This window comes from Erinaceus europaeus, chromosome 5 (assembly GCF_950295315.1).
Source record: "Erinaceus europaeus chromosome 5, mEriEur2.1, whole genome shotgun sequence".
NCBI lineage: Eukaryota > Metazoa > Chordata > Mammalia > Eulipotyphla > Erinaceidae > Erinaceus > Erinaceus europaeus.
In genome coordinates this window covers 122,427,497-122,453,605 of record NC_080166.1, presented here as the reverse complement: position 1 = coordinate 122,453,605, position 26,109 = coordinate 122,427,497, and the positions used below count along the sequence as shown (strand labels likewise).

At 40.3% G+C, this 26,109-nt stretch overlaps 1 protein-coding gene across 4 annotated transcripts in view; it reads left to right on the top strand.

Moving 5' to 3' along the window:
• Window positions 1-26,109, top strand: part of ATP8A2 (ATPase phospholipid transporting 8A2) — a 641,523-nt gene that overhangs the window by 99,123 nt on the left and 516,291 nt on the right. For all 4 annotated transcript variants that reach the window (XM_060191722.1, XM_060191724.1, XM_060191721.1 and 1 more), the window contains exons 3-6: window positions 18,467-18,566; window positions 19,497-19,595; window positions 20,815-20,860; window positions 23,168-23,208. In XM_060191722.1, the coding sequence (XP_060047705.1) occupies window positions 18,467-18,566; window positions 19,497-19,595; window positions 20,815-20,860; window positions 23,168-23,208 (286 nt within the window). The remainder of the gene's footprint in view (window positions 1-18,466; window positions 18,567-19,496; window positions 19,596-20,814; window positions 20,861-23,167; window positions 23,209-26,109) is intronic.

Below are 26,109 nucleotides of genomic sequence, written 5' to 3'. Positions count from 1 at the left end.
GTACACGCATAACATTTCTCAGTTTTCCACATAACAGTACAACTCCCACTAGGTCCTCTGTCATCCTTTTCCAGGACCTGTATTATACCCTCTCACCCACACCAAAGTCTTTTACTTTAGTGCAATACACCAACTCCAGTTCAGGTTCTACTTGTGTTTTCACTTCTGATCTTGTTTTTCAACTTCTGCCTGAGAGTGAGATCATCCCATATTCATCCTTCTGTTTCTGACTTATTTCACTTAACATGATCATTTTTTTTTGTCTCCAGGGTTATTGCTGGGGCTCCATGCCTGCACTATGAATCCACTGCTCCTGGAGGCTATTTCCCCATTTTGTTGCCCTTGTTGTTGTGCTTATTGTAGTTGTTATTGTTGTCATAGCTGTTGTTGTTGTTGGGAAGGTCAGAGAGAAATAGAGAGAGGAGGGGAAGACAGATAGGAGGAGAGAAAGATAGACACCTGCAGATCTGCTTCACTGCTTGCAAAGACACCTCCTGCAGGTGGGGATCCTGGGGCTCAAACCAGGATCCTGATGCCAACCCTTGCGCTTTGCGCCATGCGCACTTAACCCGCTGCGCTACTGCCGGACTCCCTACATGACTAATTTTTGAGCGCATGCCCTATCAGGAAACAGTTTTAGGAGGCTGGGCAGTGATCCATCTGGTTGAGTGTAGGTGTTATTATGCTCAAGGATGCAGATTTCAGCCCCTGCTCCTCACCTGCAGGGGGGAAGCTTCACAAGTGGCGAAGCAGGTCTGCAGGTGTCTCTCTCCCCCTCCCTTTGTCTTCCTTCTCAATTTCCACCTTTCCTATCTAATTATAAAGAAAAAGGGAAGAAAAGGAAAGAAGGGAAAAAAGGAGAAAAAAAGAAAATTGGCTGCCGGAGTGGTGATTTTGTAGCACTGGTACAAGTTCTAGCGATAATCCTGGTGGCAATTAACAACAAGAAAAAAAATTAGTAAGAACTTTTAATATTTTTTCTTTTTTAAAATATTTATTTATTTCCTTGTGTTGCCCTTGTTTTATTGATGTAGTTATTATTGTTATTGATGCCGTCATTGTTGGATAGGACAGAAAGAAATGGAGAGAAGAGAGGAAGACAGAGAGGGAGAGAGAAAGACAGACACCTGCAGACCTGCTTCACTGCTTGTGAAGTGACGCTCCCCCCTGCAGGTGGGGAGCCGGGGGCTTGAACCGGGATCCTTACACCAGTACTTGCTTTGCGCCACCTGCGCTTAACCCACTGCGCTACCACCCAACTTCCAGAACTTTTAATATTTTAAAATATTTGTTCGAGAATTCGATGCTCTATCCACTGCATCACCTCCCAGACCATTTTTAAATATTTGTAAAGATGTATTCCTGTCATAAGTTCATATTGCATGACCTGGTATGTATTTACTAAGATTCTCAGTTAAGAACTATGGATGTAGTGACCATGGGTTTGCTTATCTGGTAGAGTGCATGCTTCACTATGCATAAGGACCTGGGCTCAAGCCCCTCCACCACATGGGAGCACTGTGCAAAGGGGAAGCTTCATCAGTGGTGCAAGTGTCTCTCCTTTTCTGTTTCCCCTCTTTCTCTCACTATCTGCTTATCCATCTACTTACCTCCCTCCCTCCCTCCCTACCATCTATGTCTGTCAGGAGCAGTGGCATCATGCAGGCACAAGGACCCATCAAGGTGGAGGGGGTATGAGAAAAATTATGGATGAAATCCATATTTTAAAAACTTTTCTTGATTATTTTGAATTTTCTTATCTGACTTGTGAGGTTCAATTTAATATTTGGTAAAATGGATTTGAAAAGCTTTTATTAAGAATAGAAATGTCAGTTCTACTGTTAATTTTAGAAAAGTGGATTGCTTTATTTATTTATTTATTTATTTACCATCAGGTTTATTGATCTCATTGTCTGCACAGCCCAACCATTCTCATCAACCTTTTTCCTTCCTTCCTTCCTTCCTTCCTTCCTTCCTTCCTTCCTTCCTTCCTTCTTTCCTTCCTTCCTTCCTTCCTTTCTCTCTTCTTCATTTTTTTTTTTTTTGCCTCCAGGGTTATTGCTGGGGCTTGGTACCTGCACTACGAATCCACTGCTCCTGGAGGCTATTTTTCCCCCCTTTTGTTTCCCTTGTTGTTTTATCATTGTTGTGGTTATTGTTATTATTATTGTTGTTGATGTCATTGTTGCTGGATAGGACAGAGAGAAATCGAGAGAGGATGGGAAGACAGAGAGGGGGAGAGGAAGATAGACACCTGCAGACCTGCTTCACCACTTGTGAAGCAACCCCCCCTGCAGGTGGGGAGTCGGGGGCTCCAACTGGGATCCTTGCGCTTTTGCACCATATTTGCTTAATCAGCTGCATAACCACTGGGCCCCCTCTTTCTTCTTCTTTTTTTTAAATTTCTTTATTGTAGGATTAATGGTTTACAGTCGATAGTAAAATGCAGTAGTTTGTACATGTGTAACATGTCTCAGTTTTCCACATCACAATTCAACCTCCACTAGGTCCTCCTCTGCCATCATGTTCCAGGACCTGAGCCCTCCTTCTCGTCCCAGAATATTTCACTTTGGTGCAGTACACCAACTCTAGTTCAAGATTAGCTTTGTGTTTTTTCTTCTGATCTTATTTTTCAACTTACATATGTGAGTGAGATCATCCCATACTCATCTTTCTTTTTCTGACTTATCTCACTTAACATCATTCCTTCAAGCTCCATCCAAGATAAGGTAAAGAAGGTAAATTCACCATTTTTAATAGCTGAGTAGTATTCTATGGTGTACATAGACCACAACTTACTCAGCAACTCATCTGTTGTTGGGCACCTAGGTTGCTTCCAGGTTTTGTCTATTACAAATTGTGCTGCTATAAACATAGGTATACACAGATCTTTTTGGATGGGTGTGTTGCAGGTTCATAGGGTAGGTCCACTTCTAGCCTTGTGAGAGTTATCCAAGACTGCTCTCCACAGGGGTTGGACTAATTTACATTCCTTTTTTTTTTTTTTGAAAGTTGGTGAGAGAGACAGAGAGGGACAGGGAGACAGAATGTAACACCTACAGCACTGTTCCAATGCTCATGAAACTTCCTTCTAGTAGGTGGGGACCAGGGAATTGAATTCAAATCCTCAGGCATTTCACATATGGTAATATTTGTGCTTTCCTGGGTGAGTCACCACTTGCCCCCAAGGTTTGTTTTATTTTATTTTTTGCCTCCAGGGTTACTGCTATGGCTCGGTGCCTGTACTACAAATCCACTGTTCCTGGAGGCTATTGTTTCCCTTTTGTTGCCCTTGTTGTTTATCTTTGTTGTTATTGGTGTCATTATTGTTGGATAGGACAGAGACATCCAGAGAGGATGGGAGTACAGAGAGGAGGAGAGACAGATAGACACCTGCAGACTTGCTTCACTACCAGTGAAGCGACCCCTCTGTAGGTGGGGAGCTGGGTCCTCGAACTGGGATCCTTAGGCCAGTCCTTGTGTTTTGTGCCATGTGCGCTTAACCTGCTGTGTTTCATCCGGCCCCCTCAAGGATTGTTTTATAAGAAGGTTAGTTAACTTGTATTTTATTAAAAAATGTTTTTATTTATTATTACGTTTTTTACTGTGACTCTTCCCTAGGCTTTGCACGTGCTTGTACATGTTGTTGGGTGGCCTCCTTGACCCAACAGTATATTCATTGTCTTTTGTGTAAGAGAGTAGAGAGATAGAGAAGGGGGGAGAAAGAAGAGAGACAACATAAGTCAGCACCACCCCATCATCTCCAGGGTCCTATCCATTGTGCTCCAAAGTGGTATTAGAGCTCAAACCCTTCACACCCGGGACATATGCCCTCTACATGGTGAGCTCTGTCCCAGCCCTGAATCTGAAGTTCAGTCATCATTGTCTGTGTAAGTAGTTTGGAAATTTTGATCTGACATTTCTTCAGTTTTCTCAGTAGTGACTGAAAATAGGTTAATCATGCTTCGTACTGTTTTGAATAGTTGTGCTAAGGAATCTCATGAATTTTGTTATTTTGAGATACTATCATTAAAAAAATAGAGTTTGCACCAAAGTGAAAGACTCTGGGCTGGGGGTGGGGGGGCTCAGGTTCTGGACATGATGAGGGGGTGAATTGTTATGTGGAAAACCAAGAAATGATACACGTGTACAAACTACTGTATTTTACTGTTGCCTGTAAACCATTAATCCCGAATAGATAAAATAAAAAGCCCAATAAAAAAATAGTATACTGTGAGAGTGTCTAGCTTCTTTTATTTTCCCCAACACAGTAATTGCTGGGGTTTGGAGCCAGTGCTACCTACAAATCCACTGCTCCCTGTGGCTATTTCTTTCTTTTTTTTTTTTTTTTTTGCTTTGTTTTTATATTTTATTTTCTAGGACAGAGATTAATTGAGAAGGAGGAAGAGTTAGAGAGGGAGAGAGAAAGACACCTGCAGACTTGCTTCACTGCAGATGGGGAAGGGGACTGGAATACAGGTTCTTGGTAAAATATGTGCTCAATTGGGGTCCCACAATCTGGCCCCTGAGAATGTCTACTCTTTTAGAAACCCATATTTAGTTTATTATTTGAAATGCATCATGTATGTGGGAAATCAGAACAGCATACAAATGTGTCTGTATACACTGAAGAAATAATAATGCTTGTAATATAACAAAGCTGTGGTTGAGTTCTTTAGAATATAGCTGTGATGTTTTTTTGATAGAGACAGAGAAAAACTGAGAGAGAAGGGGGAGACAGAGAAGGAGAGAGACACCTGCATCACTGCTTCACCACTTATGAAGCTCTCCCCATGCAGGTGGGGCATGGGGGCTTGAACCCTGATCTTTGTGCATTATAATGTGTGCACTCAGTGAGGTGTGCCATCGCCTGGCCCCCTGTATGTTTTTCTATGCTTAATCAGATTTAGAGGGTGGGGAAAAATTGGCTATCCAGTACACAAGTGGAACTTGGGTTGATGTGGTGTGTAGACACCTATCACATAGAGATAAGCTATACCCATGTTTCTTTTTAAAAAATTTTTTATTTATAAAAATGAAACATTGACTAAATCATAGGATAAGAGGGGTGAAACTTCACACAATTCTCACCACCAGAACTCTGTATCCCATCCTCTCCCCTGATAGCTTTCTTACTCTTTAGCCCTCTGGGAGTATGGACCCAGGGTCATTGTGGGATACAGAAGGTGGAAGGTCTGGCTTCTGTAATTGCTTCCCCAATGAACATGGGCATTGACAGGTCGATACATACTTCCAGACTGTCTCTCTCTTTCCCTAGTGGGGAAGCAGGGCTCCAGGACACATTGGTGGGGTTGTCTATCCAGGGAAGGCTGGTTGGCATCATGCTAGCATCTGAAACCTGGTGGTTGAAAAGAGAGTTAACATACAAAGCCAAAAAAAATTATTGACCTAGTCATGGACCTAAAGGCTGGAATAGTGCAGATGAAGAGTTGGGGGGGCGGTCCTCTATTTTGTAGATAGCTAGTAGGGATATTTTAGTTCTATTCCAAAGGGCCTATGGCTATACTAGTTTTTTTGTTTGTTTTTGTTTTTCTTTTTTCCCCTGAGCCTGAAATCTGATATGTTGGTGGATCCAAGTTATTGTCTGGGAAGATGATGTCATGGCTGGAAAAAGGACCAGAAAGCTGGATCAGGGAAGAGAATAGTTCCCTAATAAGGGAAAGGTGTATAAATATTGTTGACTGTAAACCCCATCGATTTGATGTGATCTGGTGCCCATCATCAGCTTAGGAGCCTATGTGACCTCTGCAACCCTCTATATCTGAGCTCACATTCTGTGGTCATGAGTAGGAACATTCCAGGCTGCCCCAGTATCAACCCATCTTCCTCAGGTGTAGCATAGAGTATGTTGTCCATTCTCCCTTTAGAGGATGGAACATTCTCTATCATTGTTGATCCAAGTTGAGGGCAAGGTCCTATGGGGGCCCACAAAGGGGTCTATTGTGTTGTTAATGATAGAAATGACCAGTAACAATGGAGAGAGGGATTTATTCAAAGTCTGGGTCCATTATGTCTGTTTGGGAATCTCAGGACTCCCCGAATAGGGCCCCAGCTGATGGCGTGGCCTGATTATGACTAAAGAGTCATTGTTAAAGTATGCCAGTCTCTTGCCCTTATTCAGCTTTTGCAGTCCTTGCTTTGATGAGGTTAGCTTTGGAATGAGTGAGAGAACTGTAATAGGAAGTAGGTGAGGAGGGTATCTTTAAGTCTAAGTAGACAGTATTTCATTATGAACTTGATACTGACTCACTACAGACTATTGTGTATTTTTGCTTTCAGGTATATATTTTGCCCCAACTTATGTATACATGTGAACATATGCTCCATCTTACAGGACCTGGCCTGTATCTAGGTTTTGGGACTTTGTTAGGAAGTGAACCTCCTGGAATGGAATTTGAGAATACTATTCTTCTTCTTCTAGCGTTTGCCTGAGAATACTATGAAAGGAAAGGTCACACCCGAGTAATGAGGGTGAAGGGTTGACATTCCATGCCTAACGTCTCTGGACACAGTCTGAAGTGAAGCTTGCTGAGATGGTATTCCTTGCGTTGATTAGGTTGAGATTGGTGGATGCAATATCATTTGGTATGAATTGAGAGAAGCATGCAGGAAAGTGAGCCCCACCCCAGAGGTTCCAGGTCTGGGGGAAATATAGGCTCCAGCGAGGAAGTGGGAGGTTCCTGTTATCTTAGGATTTAAGAAGACAATAGTTATTGCTATAATCACATTATTTGGCAATTGGTTTAACTTTGAAAATCCCTTTGTTAGGATTTGCTGTATCATACACAACATCGCCATAATTTGTGTCCTTTGAAATTATTTGTATATGGCTGTGCCACCGGTTGCTTCTGTTTTCCCTGGTCTAAGCTTTTAAGAGAGTCAACATATCAAAGACTCAGCCTATGTATTAAAAAGACTCAGTCTGTGCTTTAAAAAATTTGAGACATTCAATCAGTTTTTCCCCTCATATTAGTTAGTGATTTATATGACTACAAATTAATAGTAGTGTACATAAACACCATTCCCACCACCAAAAGACTGTGCCCCAACCCTACCCCCCCTCCCCCGGGGAAGCTGAACATCCACCCTCACCCTCAACCCAGGGTTTTTACTTTGGTGCCTTACTCCAAATTCAGTCAAATCCTACTTTAAGTTTCCCGTTCTGTTATTCTTTCTCAACTTCTGTTTGTGAGTGGGATCATCTCATAATCATGTTTATCTTTCAGACTTAACTCACTTAATATAATTCCTTCTAGCTCCATCCAAGATAGGTCAGAGAAGGTGGGTTCATTGTTCTTAATATCTGCATAGTAGGGGGTCGGGCGGTGGCGCAGTGGGTTAAGCACACGTGGCGCAAAGCGCAGGGACCGGCGTAAGGATCCCGGTTCGAGCCCCCGGCTCTCCACCTGCAGGGGAGTCGCTTCACAGGCGGTGAAGTAGGTCTGCAGGTGTCTATCTTTCTCTCCCCTTCTCTGTCTTCCCCTCCTCTCTCCATTTCTCTCTGTCCTATCCAACAATGAATTGCGTCAACAAGGGCAATAATAATAACCACAACGAAGCTACAACAAGGGCAAGAAAAGGGGGGAAAAATGGCCTCCAGGAGTGGTGGATTCATGGTGCAGGCACCGAGCCCAGCAATAACCCTGGAGGAGGAAAAAAAAAAAAAGAAAGAATATCTGCGTAGTATTCCATTGTGTATATATACCACAACTTTCTCAGCCACTCATCTGTTTTTGGGCACCTGGGTTGCTTCCAGGTTTTAGCTATTAAGAATTGTGCTGCTATGAACATAGGTGTACAAATATATTTTTGATTGTGTATTATGGAGTCCTTGGGGTATATCCCTAGGAGAGGGATTACTGGGTTATATGGAAGGTCCATGTCTAGCCTTGTGAGAGTTCTCCAGACTGTTCTCCACAGAGGCTGGACCAGTGTACATTCCCACCAGCAGTGCAGAAGGGTTCCTTTGTCTCCACAACCTCTGTTGTGGTTTTCAGTGTCTCTCAATCTCTTTTTGTATTAGCTTGTTCTGCTAATTTTTAGTTCAGCTATTTCAGCTTTCAGTTTTCTAATTACCTTGAGGTGGCTTGTGTTTTCCTTGAGGGTCTCATCTGTTGTTTCCCTAGTCTGATAGCCTCCATAGTTGTCCTCATTTCTATGATTATTAGGTTTACTATTGCTTGTATACTTTTCTTACCTATGGTTACTTCTGACTGATTTGGAGTTTCTTCTGGGCTCCTGTCTTAATTCATTGTGATAGCAGTTTTATTTGTTCTTGATTTAACCATTTTTTAAATTGATGTGTTTTTTTATTTTTCTGTTCTGTCGTTCTTCAGTTGTTGTGTTTTGAGTACAAGCCACGCTATATTAAATACTTTTATGACAAATGCAGTCACCAACCTCAGAAATTACAACAATAGTAACTGAAGCAAGGATTGATGCAGTTCAACCAATAGCAGTTAGCCAAACAACACCTCCAGTCCAAGAAAAATAGCAACCAAATCCAAAAGAAAAACAAAGAGAAAGGAAAAAAAGGAAAGCAAGAATAGACAGTTATGCAAACCTACTGTCCACTGTAAATTCTAGGGGTAGCAAGAGGAGATAGGGAAGTAGCGAAGACACACACACACACACACACACACACACTTCACTCTGAGTCAGATTTATTCCCCCAAATAATTCACAAACAAGTATCAGTTAATTCAGAAAGCAAAAGAAGGAGGAAAAAAGAAGGAGGAAGGAAGAAAAGAAGACAAGAACAAGAAAAAAAAAGAGCAGTGAAAGGAAATTGTTTTTCTTTCTTTTTTTTTGAATTACCTAGGAGGAGGGAAAAAGGAGAGTGGAGGGAAGAGGTAGAGAGAAACAAAGCCAGACTTGCCTTTCCCACCTGAGGTGTTTTCTGTTGTTTAGATTCAGGCTCTGTGCTGACTCCACACTCACTTCCCTTTCAGGTGGTGACCATTTCCAGACTGTGCAGATGCTGGGATTCTTCCTGCTCAGTGGTCACTACCATGTCTTTTGTCTACAAGGCCATTTTCATTCTAGCCCTGGCTTTCTATTTCATTTCCCGGTCTGTCCTTCTCATCCTGTATTGTGTCTGCTGTGAACTATTCCCCGGACCTTAATCACTATACAATCTTGGAACTCTTTCCCTCCCAGTGAAGTCTGTCTTTCAAAATTTTGAGAACCTGGCTGTTATATCTCCTAAGGAGCAGTGTCTTCCTGGTTTTGCATCCCCCCCCCCTTTGCAAGTTTAATTATTCTTCCTTGTGCCATGGTTGTAGAAACTTTTCTCCAATTTTGTGTCTGACTCTCTGGCTTTGCTGTATCATTCTTGGTGGTGGTGGTCTGTTTGTTTGTTTATTTATTTATTTATGTATGTTGTTTTCACCTTGCTGCCTTCTTGCTCCACATGCTTCCTTCCCCAAACTGGGCACGGCTCCTGGCAATAGGAATTGGAATATCATTGATGCCTTTGCTCTACAGGTGAAGGTCACAATTGTCAGAAGATGAGAATTAGCTTACTGTGGAGTTCTAAGATTTCCCTTGTTGCCTAAGTGTTTTTTGGGCAAAACAGAGCCCCAGCCCTCAGGCACTGGTATATTTTGTGGTTTTGATGTCCCAATATATATAAAATATTGTACTCTTGAATTGAGTTAAATGCTTTTAGTGCCAATTCTCTAGGCTTAGCAGATTGATCTCTACCCTTGCAGGTGCCTTTGGGACTTAATGTGATAGCTGGCATCCTCAGTCCTGTATATTGTTGAAGTTTAAAATGTGTTTACTTGACAAATTTATTTATAGTGCCTAGTTCACATCAATTACTGTGCTTGGTGCTGGGTATAGAATGGTACGATAGTATGACCTCAAGATCTCTGCATTGGACTAGAAAGCTTGGGTCAGGGCAGAGAGTTTCTCCCAAACTTGAAGAAAATATACAAATACAATTAACAGTTTACCACATATATACTCATATTTAGCACAGAGCCTATATATAATCAGATTTAGCACAGGAGCCTGTATAATCTCCGAGTTCAGGCCAGCTGCTGTTTTGTACAGAGAAGTCAGGAGCTATAGTCATGCCACCATCTTGGCTCCGCCTCCCTAAGCCATTTAATTTTAGGGTGATTATTGATACTTGTGATTTGCTGATAGCCATTCTAGCTTTTTTAAAGGTTGTTTAATATTGTTGTTGACTCTTTTCCTATTTGTTGTTTTATATGGATAGTTTTACTATAATGATCTTGCCTACTGTGTATATGTTTCCTATCTGTCTTTGTGCCATGTATATATATATATATATATATATATATATTTTTTTTTTTTTTTTGTGGTTATCATGAGTATTGTGTCTAACTTACAAGATCTACAAGAGTCATTTTTAAATTGGCTTTGGTTCACCAACATTGGACCATGCTAGTCTGACTACTTTGCTCTTCCCTTTCTGTGTCTGCCTTTCTTTGTTGTTGCTCTTTGTTATGTTCCTCATTCTATTCTTTTTTCTTTTAATTTTATTGGGAGGGGGTAAGGGCTTTAAAATTTTTATTAGTGATTCAATAATGATTAACAAGATTTTAGATAACAGGAACATAATTCTATGCAGTTTCCACCACCATAGTTCCATTAGAAATTTCCCTACTCATTTTCTTGTTCTATTCCAGTACTGATCATCTCATTAATAGTTGGAATTCCTTTGCTTCTTCTTTTCATGTGGGACTCTTCTCAGTAATTATTGCAAAGCAGATTTGGTATTGGTAAATTCCTTCAGTTTCAGAATGTTTGAAAAGATCTTTATTTCTCTTTCATATTTGAAGGATAATTTAGCAGGTTACAGAAGTAATGGCTGTAAATTATTACCTTTCAATATGCCATTCCACTCACTCCTTGCCTCTAGGGGTTGTGATGAGGAATCTGATGAAATCCTGGTGGTTTTGCTTTTGTATGCGACTTTCTTCCTTTCCCTGGCAGCTTGCAATATTTTTCCTTGTCCCTGGTTTTAGATAGTTTTACAATGATGTGCCTTAGTGTGTATTGTTTTGGATTCAAATTTAGGTATGTATTCACATTCTTGGATTTCTGTAGTTTGAACATTGTTCAGGTATGAAAATGTTTATGCTAAAATTTCTTTGAATATGTTCTCTATACCTCTTTCCCTATCCTTTCCCTCAGGGATCCCAATAACTCTGTTGTTCATCTTTCTGATAGAATTTGCTATGTCAGAGAGAAGCGCCTCATTTTTCATAAACTCTTCCTCTCCAAGATTAAAATTTAAAAAAATATTTATTCTCTTTTGTTGCCCTTGTTGTTTTTTATTATAGTTATTGTTGTTGTTATTGGACCGGATAGAGAGAAATGGAGAGAGGAGGGGAAGACAGAGAGGGGGAGAGAAAGATAAACACCTGCAGACCTGCTTCACCGTCTGTGAAGTGACTTTCCTGTAGATTTGGAGCCAGGGGCTCGAACCAGGATCCTTATGCCGGTCTTTGTGCTTTGCACCACATGTGCTTAACCTGCTGCGCTACTGCCCAACTCCCTAAATTTTAAAAAAATATTTATTTATTTTCCCTTTTGTTGCCCTTTTTTATTGTTGTGTAGTTATTATGGTTGTTGTTGTTGATGCCATCGTTGTTAGACAGGACAGAGAGAAATGGAGAGAGGAGGGGAAGACAGAGAAGAGAAGAGAAAGACACCTGCATACCTGCTTCACTGCCTGTGAAGTGACTCCCCTGACGATGGGGAGCTGGGGGCTCGAACCATGTCTCAAAGATTTTTTTTTTTAAATTTTTTATTTAAGAAAGGATTAGTGAACAAAAACATAAGGTAGGAGGGATACAACTCCACACAATTCCCACCACCCAATCCCCATAACCCACCCCCTCCCATGGTAGCTTTCCCATTCTCTAGCCCTCTGGGAGCATGGACCCAGGGTCGTTGAGGGTTGCAGAAGGTAGAAGGTCTGGCTTCTGTAATTGCTTCCCCGCTGAACATGGGCGTTGACTGGTCGGTCCATACCCCCAGTCTGCCTCTCTCTTTCCCTAGTAAGGTGTGTCTCTGGGGAAGCTGAGCTCCAGGACACATTGGTGGGGTCTTCAATCCAGGGAAGCCTGGCCAGCATCCTGGTGGCATCTGGAACCTGGTGATTGAAAAGAGAGTTAACATATGAAGCCAAACAATTTGTTGAGCAATCATGGATCCCAAGCTTGGAATAGTGGAGAGGAAGTGTTAGGGAGGTACTCACTGCAAACTCTAGTGTACTTCTGCCTTCAGGTATATATTTTGCAGCAGTTTATGGATACGTGTGCACATAAGCTCTCTCTCACAGAAACTGGTGTATATCTAGGTTATGGGACTTTGTTAGAAAGTGAACTACCTGAGATGAAATTAGAGTGTACTATAAAAGGAAAGGTCTCACCCGAGTAATGAAGCTGAAGGGTTGTCATTCCACACGTGAAGTCTCTGGATACAGTCTGAGGTGAAGCATGTTGAGGTGGCAATCGTTGCTTTGGTTAGGTTGTGATCGGCGGATGCAATATTTTTAAGTTCAGAGTGTGGTGGTTTTGTCTTCTTTAGTTGATATTCTCTCCTCCACCTGGCTAAGTCTACTTCCGAGGCCTCTTACCTTAACCAAAACTCCATTCAGCTGTCCATTAGGCCCTGCAGTGCTGCTTGGAGTTTTTACTTTTTGCTTCTGTACTTTGCAGTTCTTTGTAAAATCATCACTGAGTTCTTGAGTCTTAACTTTAGTTTTTTAAAGCGATTTCATAATGAGTTTTCTGAACTCCATCTCTCATTTTTTCTATATCTGTGTCTGTTTGGTCATTGCTGTCTATGTACTCAGTTCCTGCATTTAGTGTTTTTTTATTGTTGTGCCAGCAGAAGGTGCTGTGGTAAAGGTGTTCAATTTCTCTATATATTAAAAATTTTTTTGCTATATTTATTTATTTATTGGCTAGATACAGGTAGAAATCAAGATGGAAGGGGGATAGAGAGACAAGAGAGACACCTGCAGCCCTGCTTCACCACTTGTGAACCTTTCCCCCTGCAGGTGGGGACCAGGAGCTTGAACCTGCGTCCTTGTGCACTGTAATGTGTGTGTTCAACCAAGCGTTCCACCACTTTTCCCCTTTATTTATATTTCTTGATAGGGGAAGAGAGATTTTATCCTGAATCACCATTCTGGGTCAGTATCCCCAGTGTCAATACAGAGTCTTTCTGCTGCTGTTCCAGTCTCAGTAGGGCAACAGCACTGGAAACTCAGTAAGTCACAGTTGTAAACTGGTGAGTTTTTAGGTGATTTTTTTCTTCTTTTTAGTGGCTCAGCTGCCAGTCTTCCAATTTGGTGCTAGTTGTTCTCACCCCCTTTCCATCCACAATCCATATGTGTCTGTACTCAACTGCAGTTTAGGCAGTTTCCTTCCCTTCCCTTCCCTTCCCTTCCCTTCCCTTCCCTTCCCTTCCCTTCCCTTCCCTTCCCTTCCCTTCCCTTCCCTTCCCTTCCCTTCCCCTTCCCCATCCCCTTCCCCCCTTCCCCCCTTCCCCCCTTCCCCCCTTCCCCCCTTCCCCCCTTCCCCCCTTCCCCCCTTCCCCCCTTCCCCCCTTCCCCCCTTCCCCCCTTCCCCCCTTCCCCCCTTCCTTCCTTCCTTCCTTCCTTCCTTCCTTCCTTCCTTCCTTCCTTCCTTCCTTCCTTCCTTCCACCGTTGTTTCTTTGACTTAGACCCGGAAGTGGTATACTTCAGCTGCCAGTCTCCCAGTTTGGTGCCAACTGAACCTGGGTATGGCCTTTTAGTTCCAAGAATTTCTCCCTAACCCCTTTTCTGTCCATGATCCAAAAGTGTCTGTACTCACTTCTGGCTTGCTGAATTTCCAAATAAATCCTGATTGTATTTTGTTGAGTTTTTCAGGTGATTTTCATTGCTTCTTCTAGTTGACCAGGGAGAGTAAAACACAGCTGCTGCTGCTACTCCATAGCTAGAATTAAACTCACACACATATGGGCACATTATATATGACAAAGGGGCCAAAACATTCCAGTAGGGTAATGAAAGTCTCTTTAACATGTGTTGGGGGAATTGGACAATTAGACCACCACCTAACGCTATGTATCAAAATTAACTCAAAAATGGATCAAAGATATGGATATTAGACAGGAAACTATAAAATACATAGAAGTATATATAGGTGAAACATTTCAGGACCTTAACATTAAAGACATATATGAAGAAGATAGGCAGAGAGAGATGTGCTATTGGGCATTGAAACTGGGACCTCACGTTAGGAAAGCACTGGTTTGGAGAAGTCAAAAGACTCTTCATGATGTAGATTTAGTGGAGCTGTCAGAGAATTTAGGAAATACTTTGCCAGGGAATTTGAAGAAATACAAAACTCTCAAGTAAATCTTTATATGTGGATTGAGAAAGAACTCCATGACTTCAAAGGATCACTTGATAGGAGAATGAAAGGCTTGAAAACAGTTACAGTATGTGAAGTGACCTGAGGCCCCCTTGACACATACCTCCCTACCCCCTACCAGAGTCCTTTACTTTGGTGCAATACACAAATCTCTAGTATTTTTAAATCTTTAGTACATCTTTTTTTTTTTCCTTATGTATAATACCTTGAGGTTCTTTACTTTGGTGTCTGTGTTCAAGACTTCTTGCTACTCTAGTTTCTGTCTGTTGCCAAATGACCTGCATTTACCTGAAAGATAGCTACTGAGTGGTTTCACTCATCTGTGCAATATAAAAGCCTGAAACACTCAAGCTTCTTAAAAAGAAAAAAAAAAGTCAAATTGTTGCTGAGACTGTAAAAACTATGGTGATTATCCTTGGTGAGGAGGGATGGGAGAGAAAGGGGGTGAGCACAGAACTGTGATGCAGTGTGAAACTATTCCCCCGTGATTTTATGATTTTGCAAGCTATTAAGTCACTATTAAAATAAATAAAAAAACACAAACTTATCCAGAAAGAGCTTACTTTTGTACATGGTGATATGTGGTGGTCCAGTTTCATTCTACACCTTTCAACCCAATTTTCCCAAACCCATTTGTTGAATACTTTCCCTTATCCACTTGATGACGTGGACTCCCTTGTCAAAAATTAGATCTGTAGGTATGCGAGGTTATTTCTGGACTCTGAGTTTTATTCCACTGGTCTGTGTGTCTATTTTGATTAGAAATAGACATTTTGATTAGAAAATTAGGCAATTTTGATTAGAAAATTAGGCAATTTTGATTAGTAACATGGGGAAAAATGAATAAAATGTGAATGCTAGTTAATCCTTTAAAAAAAACCCCACATGATTCTTAGACTGTTAGTTCCATTTCTAGTAATCTATCACATAGGAGTAAAGTCAGCAGCATTCACACATGAAAACATATTTTCTGTGAGCTGTTTTATAGTATAGACTGGATAAAAGAGTTGTGGGTTCTATACTCAACAGAGTGTTACTCAGCAATAAAAAGGATGATATTGTGTCTTTTGGGATAAAATGGATGGAATTAAAGAAAATGCTTAGTGAAGTAAGCAAGGTAAAGGGTGGTTTCACTCATATGTGGAATTTAGAGAACTGAGCACAGAAACTTGAAAACAAACAAACAAACAAGTCAATCCATATCCAAGACTGTAGAAAACTATAGTGGTTATGTAGGGGGATAGAGGGTGATGGGGACACAGACCTTTGAAAGTTGTGAAGTTAAAGTCCTATTAACCTCATATATAGTTATTTAACATGTCAGGGGGAAATGGATTTCGTACTTCAAGTTCCCTAACTACCTAGACCATAGTTCTTGAGTGTACATATTTTTTAGCCTAAGTATTTTAATATTTCATATTTAAGACAATCGAATTCTGACACAGGGTATATATTGCTTAAGGAGCTCTAAAATGTATTTGTGTATATAGTTGTTTTTTTCTAAAGATTTGCAGTCACAGTATAGTTTCTTTTTCTTTTTCATCTCTTTAAAATTTTTTTATTGGGGGATTAATGTTTTATAGTCGACAGTAAATACAGTAGTTTCTACATGCATAACATTTCCCAGATTTCCACATAACAATACAACCCCCACTAGGTCCTCTGCCATTCTGTCCCAGGACCTGAACCCTCCCTCACACCCACCACAGAGTCTTTTACTTTGGTGGTGCAGTATACCAACTCTAGTCCAAGCTATGCTTCGTGTCTTCCCTTCTGGTCTTATTTTTCAACTTCTCTCTATGAGTGAGATCATCCCATATTCATCCTTCTGTTTCTGACTTATATCACTTAACACCATTCCTTTAAGCTCCACCCCAAATTTTTTTTTAAAGTTTTTGTTTATAAAATGGAAACATTGACAAGACCATAGATTAAGAAGGGTATAATTCCAAAATATTTCTGCCACTGGAACTCCATATCTGATTCCCTCTCCTGATAGCTTTCTTATTCTTTATCCCTCTGGGAGCAAGGACCCAGGGTCATTATGGGGTGCAGAAGGTGGAAGGTCTGGCTTCTGTAATTGCTTCTTCCCTGGACATGATGTTGGCAGGTCAAAGTCCAGTTGGCATTATGGTAGCATCTGGAACCTCGTGGCTGAAACAGAATTAAGATAGAAAGCAGAGCAAATTGTTGGCTAGTCATGAACCTAAAGGCAAGAATATTGTGGATGGAGATTTGGGGTCTCCATTTTGGAAAAAGCAATTAGGTCTATTTTAGGTATATTCTAAGGTGCCCATGAACCAACTAGTTTTTGCCTGCACCTGACATCTAATGTGCAGGTAAGCTAATCTGTTTTCTTGGGAGATGGTGTCATAGTTGGAAAAAGGACCAGAAAGCTGGATCAGGGAAGAGAATATCTCTCAAATATGGGAAAAGTATATAAATATTGTTAACAGTAAACCCCATCAATCTGATCTGGGGCCCATGTTCAGCACAAGGGCCTATGTGACCTCTGCATCCCTGTAGGTCTGAGCTCACATTTTGTGGTCATGACTAGGAACATTTCAGGCTGAGTCAATTTCAGGACCCATCATCCTTGGATGATAAGCAGAGTATGCTATCCAACCTCCCTTCGGAGAATGGAACACTCCCCATCCTGTTAATTTACATTGAAGGCCAGGTCCTATAGGGGCCCACAGAGGGGTCCATTATGTTGTTCCTGATGGAGATGACCAGTGACAGTGGTGAGAGGGATCTTTTAGAGGTTTAGACCCATTGTGTCTGTGTGGTAATCCCAGGACTCCCTGACTAGGGCCCCAGGTGATGGGGTGGCCTGGTAGTGAGCAAGAGCCATCATTAAAGTGTCACATATGCTATTGCAAATGTCAGGATATCCCTGTGTCTCCTTCTCTCTCTCTCTCTCTCTCTCTATATATATATATATATATATATATATATATATATATATACATATACATATATATTATTGTGTTTATATACTACATTATCTTAATTCAGTCATCTGCTATTGAACACATAGGTTGTTCATCGTTCTTGTTCCTGACTATTGTGTATATAATGCTTCAATGAGCATGTAATCTTTGAGTTAGTGCTTTTTGTTCTTTAGGTAAATACCCAGATGTGGAATAACGGGACCATATAGAATTTTTATTTTTAATTATTTGAGGAGACTCTATACCATTTTCCACAGTGGGTATACCAATTTATATTCCCACCAACAGTGTCTCTCTTATCTAAAATCACTTGTAAAGTTTTGGAGACATTTTATTTTCTTTTTAAAAATTTTTTTATTGGGGAATTGATGTTTTACATTTGACAGGAAATACATTAATTTGTACGCATAACATTTCCTAGTTTTCCATATAACAATACAACCCCTACTAGGTCCTCTGTCATCCTTTTTGGACCTGTATTCTCCCCTTCACCCACCCCAGAGTTTTTTTTTTCTTTTCTTTTTTTAAAAATTTATTTATTGGAGAATTAATGTTTTACATTCAACAGTAAATACAATAGTTTGTACATGCATAACATTTCCCAGTTTTCCACATAACAATACAACCCCTACTAGGTCCGCTGTCATCCTTCTTGGATCTGTATTCTCGAGTCTTTTACTTTGGTGCAATACGCCAATTCCAGTTCAGGTTCTACTTGTGTTTTTTTTTCTGATCTTTCTTTTCAACTTCTGCCTGAGAGTGAGATCATCCCATATTTATCCTTCTGTTTCTGACTTATTTCACTTAAGAATTTTTCAAGGTCCATACAAGATCGGCTGAAAGCGGTGAAGCCACCGTTTTTAATAGCTGCAGAGTATTCCATTGTGTATATATACCACAACTTGCTCAGCCACTCATCTGTTGTTGGACACCTGGGTTGCTTCTAAGTTTTGGCTATTACAAATTGTGCTGCTAAGAACATATGTGTACACAGATCTTTTTGGATTGGTGTGTTGGGTTCCTGACATTTTCTTTTCTTGAACTTACTTTTGTAACTGATAATATATTTCTTTGTCTTACAGTACGGCCAAGTACAGTGTGTTGACATTTCTACCTCGATTCTTGTATGAGCAGATTAGAAGAGCTGCTAATGCCTTCTTCCTCTTCATTGCCTTATTACAGGTAATATTTCTTAAATATTACTTTAGTTATAAGCAAAATGAGATTTTTCTTTTTTAATTTATTTAAAATTTTTTTACATTTATTTATCTATTCCATTTTTTTGTCCTTGTTTTATTGTTGTAGTTATTATTGATGCTGTCATTGTTGGATAGGACAGAGAGAAATGGAGGGGGGGGGTAGACGGAGAGTGGGAGAGAAAGATAGACACCTGCAGACCTGCTTCACCGCCTGCTTAGTGACTCCCCTGCAGGTGGGGAGCTGGGATCCTTACACCGGTCCTTGTGCTTTGCGCCACATGCCCTTAACCCGCTGTGCTACTGCCTGACTCCCCAAAATGAGATTTTTCTAAAGTGTTGTTGAACTAAAAAAGTGTTATAACAGTTAAATATTTAAGTTGTTAAATTTAAAGGGAGACTTATTTGGTATCATATATTTCACTTACTAAAGAGACATTAAAAAACAGTCCTAGGGTGTTGGCAAGATAGTTTGCCTGGACAGTACGCCTGCTTTTTCATGCACATGACCCAGGTTCTAACCAGCCCCCATTGCACTGGAGGAAGCTTCAGTATTGTGTTATCTTTCTCTCTCTTTCCATCTCTCTCTGTTTTGATCTCTCTTTGCCTATCTGAAAAAAATCCTCTTGGAGCAATGAGGCCTTGGCAATGAAAAAGAAAAAAGAAAGAAAGGAGGGGTCAGGGAAGTGATGTAGGGAGAAGGAAGGAAAGAAAGAAAAACAGCTCCGGGATTATATGTTTAATATTCTTTCTGTTCCAGCATATAGCATCACTGGATGAAAAATATTAATATATGAAAAATGATGAAGCCATAGCTAATTTTTAAAATAAGGTGATCTTTTAGTGTAACAGTGATGCAAAAATATACATGTGAGTGCTGTTTATTATTATTATTATTTGTAACTTTATCTTGCAGCAAATTCCAGATGTATCTCCAACAGGAAGATATACCACCCTGGTGCCATTGATCATTATTTTAACAATTGCAGGCATCAAAGAGATTGTAGAAGATTTTGTAAGTTTTTTGCCTTTCTTTAATGAAAACGTTGTACTGAGTAAACCTTATAACTTCCTACTTTAGGGGTATCATTTATGATGGAAATTTTGCCGTTAGCTTAACTAGCCTCTCATGATCCATATTGTTATTTTGGGGAAATGAACAGGTCCCCAGTGCTTTAAATACCTAGCCAATGACACAGAGCTAGTTTACACTATGTCTTCTGATGTTAGGTCTCTGGATCCCCGTTGCTTCTTATTTTTGATGTTCCTCAGCCCTCTTTGGAGCCTTCTATGTTGGGCAGCAGATGTGTTATTGTCAGGTATAGCAGCATTGTGTTGGCTATGCCTCTCTTATATCTTTTATAAGAACTGGTTGCTTATCTTAGTGTACCTTTAAGTTCTTGATTCCAACCACTTTTTTTTTTTTTTTTAAATTTTTTATTTAAGAAAGGATTAGTGAACAAAAGCATAAGGTAGGAGGGGTACAACTCCACACAATTCCCACCACCCAATCCCCATAACCCACCCCCTCCCATGATAGCCTTCCCATTCTCTAGCCCTCTGGGAGCATGGACCCAGGGTCGTTGAGGGTTGCAGAAGGTAGAGGGTCTGGCTTCTGTAATTGCTTCCCCGCTGAACATGGGCGTTGACTGGTCGGTCCATACTCCCAGTCTGCCTCTCTCTTTCCCTAGTAAGGTGTGTCTCCCAACCACTTTTTATATACTCTGCTTTCCTCCAATTTCTCTTTTCTTTCCCGGTGTTCTTTATCTCCTCCTCCTCTTTCCCTGTCAATATCTGTTATTCATACATTTACATGTTCTCTCATACATATATGTACATTTTTCTGAGACTAGCTAGGTAAACTGACAAATATAATACAAATGAAAGTTATTTGTGCCCAATTATATTACCAATGTAAATGGACTTGTGTTTGCTGCATTTGTTATACTAAGTAATTCTTCTAGTCTGATCTAAAAACCACCCTGAAAGTTCATCTCAGAGTTCTTGTTAATTGTTAAAACAAGTTATAATTATTTAAACAGAGAAGACTACACTTAAACTTAGCACATTAACTCCCTCAATTTAGTGGATACCCCTGGATCACATACCATAGAACTGAAGTTTATAGCATTCATGGTGTTGGCAGTTAGCCTCCTCCTTTCTCTTGATCTTGTTGCTGTTTCAGTGATTTGTCAGGAGTTTTTGAATCTAAGACCTTTTTCTTTCTGTAACAGAAGCGACATAAGGCAGATAATGCAGTTAACAAAAAGAAAACAATAGGTAAGAAACTAGCCATAATATCACTTTTCTGCCTGAAGATTTAAGACTGAAATCTGCCTTAAGGAATCACAAATATGTAATTAATGGTATTAAGTAGGATAAATTACTTATATATTTATAAATGATTTATAAAATACTTTAAAGAAATAACAAAATATTAAATCCAACAAAATGTTAGTTCTAGCACTTAAGAATTGACTAGAACTGTGTACTTTAGAAATTTAAGCTTATGATTTGGGTGAGTTGAATATATAGCCATAAAACATTCAGGTGTTCAAAGGGGCTGGCTGGTGGCACACCTGACTAAGCACACATATCATCATGCAGGGTTCAAGCCCCCTTCCCCCATCTTCAGGGGAAATGCTTCATGACCCATGAAGCAGGTTGCAGGTGTTTATCTTTTTTTTTTTTTTTGCCTCCAGTTGCTAGGGCCCAGTGCCAGCCCTACAGATTCACCACTTCTGGTGGATTTTTTTTTTTTTTAAATTTTATTAATAATATAATAATGATTGACAAGGTTGTGGGATAAGAGGAGTACAATTTCCACCACCAGAGTTCTGTATCTCATTCCTTCCATAGAAAGGTTTTCTGTTCTTTATTGCTTTGGGAATATGGACCAAAGATCTTCATGGTGCATAAGGTGGGAAGTCTGACGTCTGTAATTGCTTCTCTGCTGGACATGGGCATTAGCAAGTTGATCCATAATCCCAGCCTATTTCTGTCTTTCCCTAGTGGGGCAGGGCTCTGGGAAGCTGAGGTTCCAGGGCATACTGGTAAAATTGTCTGCCCAGGGAAGTCAGGTTGGTGTCAAGGTAGCAACTGCAACTTGGTGGCTGAAAAGCATTAAGATACACAGCAGAGCAAATTGTTTAGTAATCAGGAACTTAAAGGTAAGACTATAGCAGATAAGATTTGGGGTCTCCATTTTGGAAAAATCTAGGAAGTCTATTTTAGGTATATCCAAGGGGCCCATAACTTTACTAATTTTTGCCTGAGACTGACAGCTAAAATGCAGGTTGGCTAAAGGTATTTTCTGGGGAAGATGGTGTCAGGGTTGGAAATAGGACTAGAAGGCTGGATATAGGCAGAGAGTAGCTCCCCAATATGGTAAAAGTATATAAATACCATTACTGTAAACTCCATTGATCTGACCCAGGGCCCATGTCTATTCATATTTAGCACAGGAGCCTGTGTAATCTCTGCATCCATGTCAATCTGAGTTTGTATTCCATGGTCATAGCTAGGAACATTCTAGGTTGCACTCGTTTCAGGGCCAGTATTCCTCAGATGTCGAGCATGTTGACCCAGCCTCCCTTCGGAGAGTGGAGTAGTCCCTACCAATGCTGACCCACATTGAGGGCAAGGTCCTGGAGAGGCCCACAGGAGGGTTTATGATATTGTTCCTGATGGAGATGACCACTGATGGTGGAGATAGGAATCTGTTAGAGGTCTAGACCCATTATGTCTATATGGGAATCCCAGGATTCCCTGACTAGGGTCCAGGGTGATGGGGTGGCCTGGTAGTGACCAAAATGGCGATCTTCAAAGTGTGTCTGGCAGAATTTTTTTTTTTCTTTTTTAATTGATAGGACAGAGTGAAACTGAAAGGGGAGGGGGAGATTGAGAGGGATAGAGAAAGAGAAATACTTGTAGACCTGCTTGTGAATCTTCCTCCTGCACGTGGGGAACAGGGGCTTGAACCAGGGTCCTTGCATGTGCCATATTGCCTAGTACTATGTGTGCTTAACCAGGTGAGCCACGCCCAGTCTCCTGCAGGTGTCTTTCTTTTCCCCTATTTCCCCTCCCCTCTCAATTTCTCTTTGTCCTGAGAAATAAAAATAGAAAAAAAAAAAAAGAAGAAAAAAATGGCCACCAGGAGCAGTGGATTAATAATGTTGGCAGAGAGCCCCAGTGATAAACCTGGTGGCAAAAATAAAATGAAATGAAAATAAGTGAAATAAAATAAAATATTCTCCCAGCTGGTTTATAATTGCTTCTTATCTCTGTCTCTTTTTTATTGTATTGATTTCTAGAATGTTATCTCGGTGTTGTGGATTTTAGTAAATTTTGCAGGACTTTTTTTCCCCCTTTGGACTAATTGTGGGTGGGTTTAACTTAATGCATACACACACTTATTATAGCTATGTATTGTTTTATATATGGCACATAGACTAGTGTCGCTTTAGAGAGTGATGGTGTCTAAGATACGGAATGCTAGAAATAATAAGAATTTTAATAGGTGCTGATTTTGGAAAATTGTTTTATTTTAACTTGTCAATATTAACTGATACATTTCTCCCCTTTCAGTGTTAAGAAATGGTATGTGGCAGACCATTATGTGGAAAGAGGTAAAATATTTAATTTACGTATATACCAGAGTATTGGTTTGGATACTTGTGATTAATTGCTAGTATTGTATGCAATATAAAGTTTATGTTAAGACAAAAGTCATCTGCATTTTTCCTGTGGGTTTTTCACTGTGTGTATTTCCCATAATGTTGACTTAGAGATGGTGCTTGCAGGGAGCAGTAGAGCAGTGGGTTAAGCCCACATGATATGAAGCTGAAACAATAAGGATCCTGGTTTGAGCCCCCAGCTCCCCACCTGTAGGGGGGTCGCTTCACCAGTGGTGAAGTAGGTCTGCAGGTGTCTATCTTTCTCTCCCCCTCCTCTCTCCATTTCTCTCTATCCTATCTGGCAACAAAAACAATAGCAACAAAGGCCACAAAATGGAAAAAATGACCTCTAGGAGCAGCGGATTCGTAGTGCAGGCACCTAGCCTCAGTGATAACCCTGGAGGCAAAAAAAAAAAAAAAAAAAAAAAAAAGAAAGAAAAAAGAAATGGTGCTCTCTGGATCAACAAAATGGTTCCCCTCTTCTCTTGATTTCTCTCTGTCCTATCTGGCCACAACAACAATAATAACAATAACTGGGAGATAGGGAAAAAGTTAAGACAGACAACTATAGCCTTGCTTCACCACTTGCAAAACTTTCCGCCATAGGCAGGAACCAGGGGCTTGAACCCAGGTCCTTGTGCACTATAATGTGAGCACTTAACCAGGTGTGCCACTGCCTGGCCCCTAAAAATATATTTTTATTAGTGATTTAATAATGGCTTACAAGATTATAAGATCACAGGGGAATAGTTTCTCACTGCACCCACCACCACAGTTCTGTGCCTTCCTCCTGGTTCTCTACCATCCCCTCAAATAATAACCGCTATAGTTTTCACAGTCTAAGTCATGATTTAACTATTTTTTTTCTTTTTGGCAAGCTCATGTGTCTCAGTTCTTTATACTGAGCACATCTATTAGTTGTTCTTCAGAGAAATGCAGGTCATTTGGTAACAGATAAACTATGACAACAAGAGTCCATGAACACAAATATCAAACTAAAGAACCTTAATATTACACATAAGAAGGTTGAGAGGAAAAAAAATGTAGAAAAAATGTAAAAGTACTGGAGAGAAAATGACATTGCCTAAGATAGAAAACTATGAATTTAAATGTGTTACACATACAATTATGTATATATAATTTATAAATAAATATATAAAATATATCTATGGGAGTCTTTTTAAAAAATTTATTTATTTAAGAAAGGAGACATTAACAAAACTGTAGGATAGGAGGGGTACAACTCCACACAATTCCCACCACCCGATGTCCATATCTCATCCCCTCCCCTGATAGCTTTCCCATTCTCTATCCCTCTGGGAGCATGGACCCAGGATCGTTGTGGGTTGCAGAAGGTAGAAGGTCTGGCTTCTGTAATTGCTTCCCCGCTCAACATGGGCGTTGACTGGTCGATCCATACTCCCAGTCTGCCTCTCTCTTTCCCTAGTAGGGTGGGGCTCTGGGGAAGTGGAGCTCCAGGACACATTGATGGGGTCGTCTGTCCAGGGAAGTCTGGTCGGCATCATGCTGGCATCCGGGACCTGGTGGCTGAAAAGAGAGTTAACATACGAAGCCAACAAATTGTTGAACAGGGAGTCTTTTTAAAACTGTTTTTGTCTTTCAGTTATTGAACATCCACTATCAATTTACACACACACACACACACACACATATACACACACACACACACACACACACACACACACACATACACACACACACTCACACTCTTGTACTTTAAAGCTGCCACATAGTTCTGTGGATGTGTTTCTGGGTCTGTTTAACTTTTTATCACCTTGTTGAGAGTTAAATGGTTTTAGTTTCTTTCTTTATGGTATTTTTTTTAAGTTTTAAAAATTTGTTATTGGATAGAGACAGAGGGAAGGGGAGATAGGAAGAGAGACAGAGAGACACCTGCAGACCTGCTTCACCACCTGTGAAGTGACTCCCTTGCAGGTGGGGAGCCTGGAGCTCGAACCGGGATCCTTACACTAGTCCTTGCACTTTGTGCCACATGCGCTTAAGCCGCTGCTCTACTGCCTGACTCCCCACTTTGTGGCATTTCTTTCTGTAACTCTTGCAAGGCAGGTCTGACAATGGAAAACTCCTTTAGTTTTTGTATGTCTGGTACTGATTTTATTGCTCCTTCATATTTGAATGATAGTCTAGCAGGGTAAAGTATGTATAGCTGGCAGTAGTTGTCTTTTAGAACCTTGAATATATACCACTCCACTCTCTCCTGGCCTGCATGGCTCCTGCAAACAAAGTCTGATGTAAGTTAGACTATACTGCCTTTATAAGTCACTTTCTTTTTTCCCTGATAGCTTGTAATTTTTTTTCTTTGTTCTTGACTTTTGATAGTTTCACAGTGGTGTATCTTGGTGTAGGTCTTTTTGGGTTTGGGAATTTGGGGCTATCTCTGATTCCTGAATATCTCTATCTAGCCATTCATTGTTCTTATCTTAGATTTGTAAGAATTTTTGCTCTTATTTCTTTGAATATGGTTACTACTTCCTTATTTATCTTATTTTCTTCACAGATTCTTATGACTCAGATATTTCCTTTTCTGATGGAGTCTTTTTTTTTTTTGCCTCCAGGATTATTGCTGGGGCTCAGTGCCTACACTGTGAGTCCACTGCTCCTGTGGCCTTTTTTTTTTTCCTCAATTTTTTGGATAGGACAAAAAGAAATTGAGAGGGGAGGGGAAGATAGAGACAGAGAAAGATAGACACCTGCAGACCTACTTTACCACATCTCTTTTTACAGAACTTTTTTTTTTTAACTTTTTATTTGTAAAAAGGAAACATTGACAAAACCATAGGATAAGAGGGGTACAACTTCACACAGTTCCTA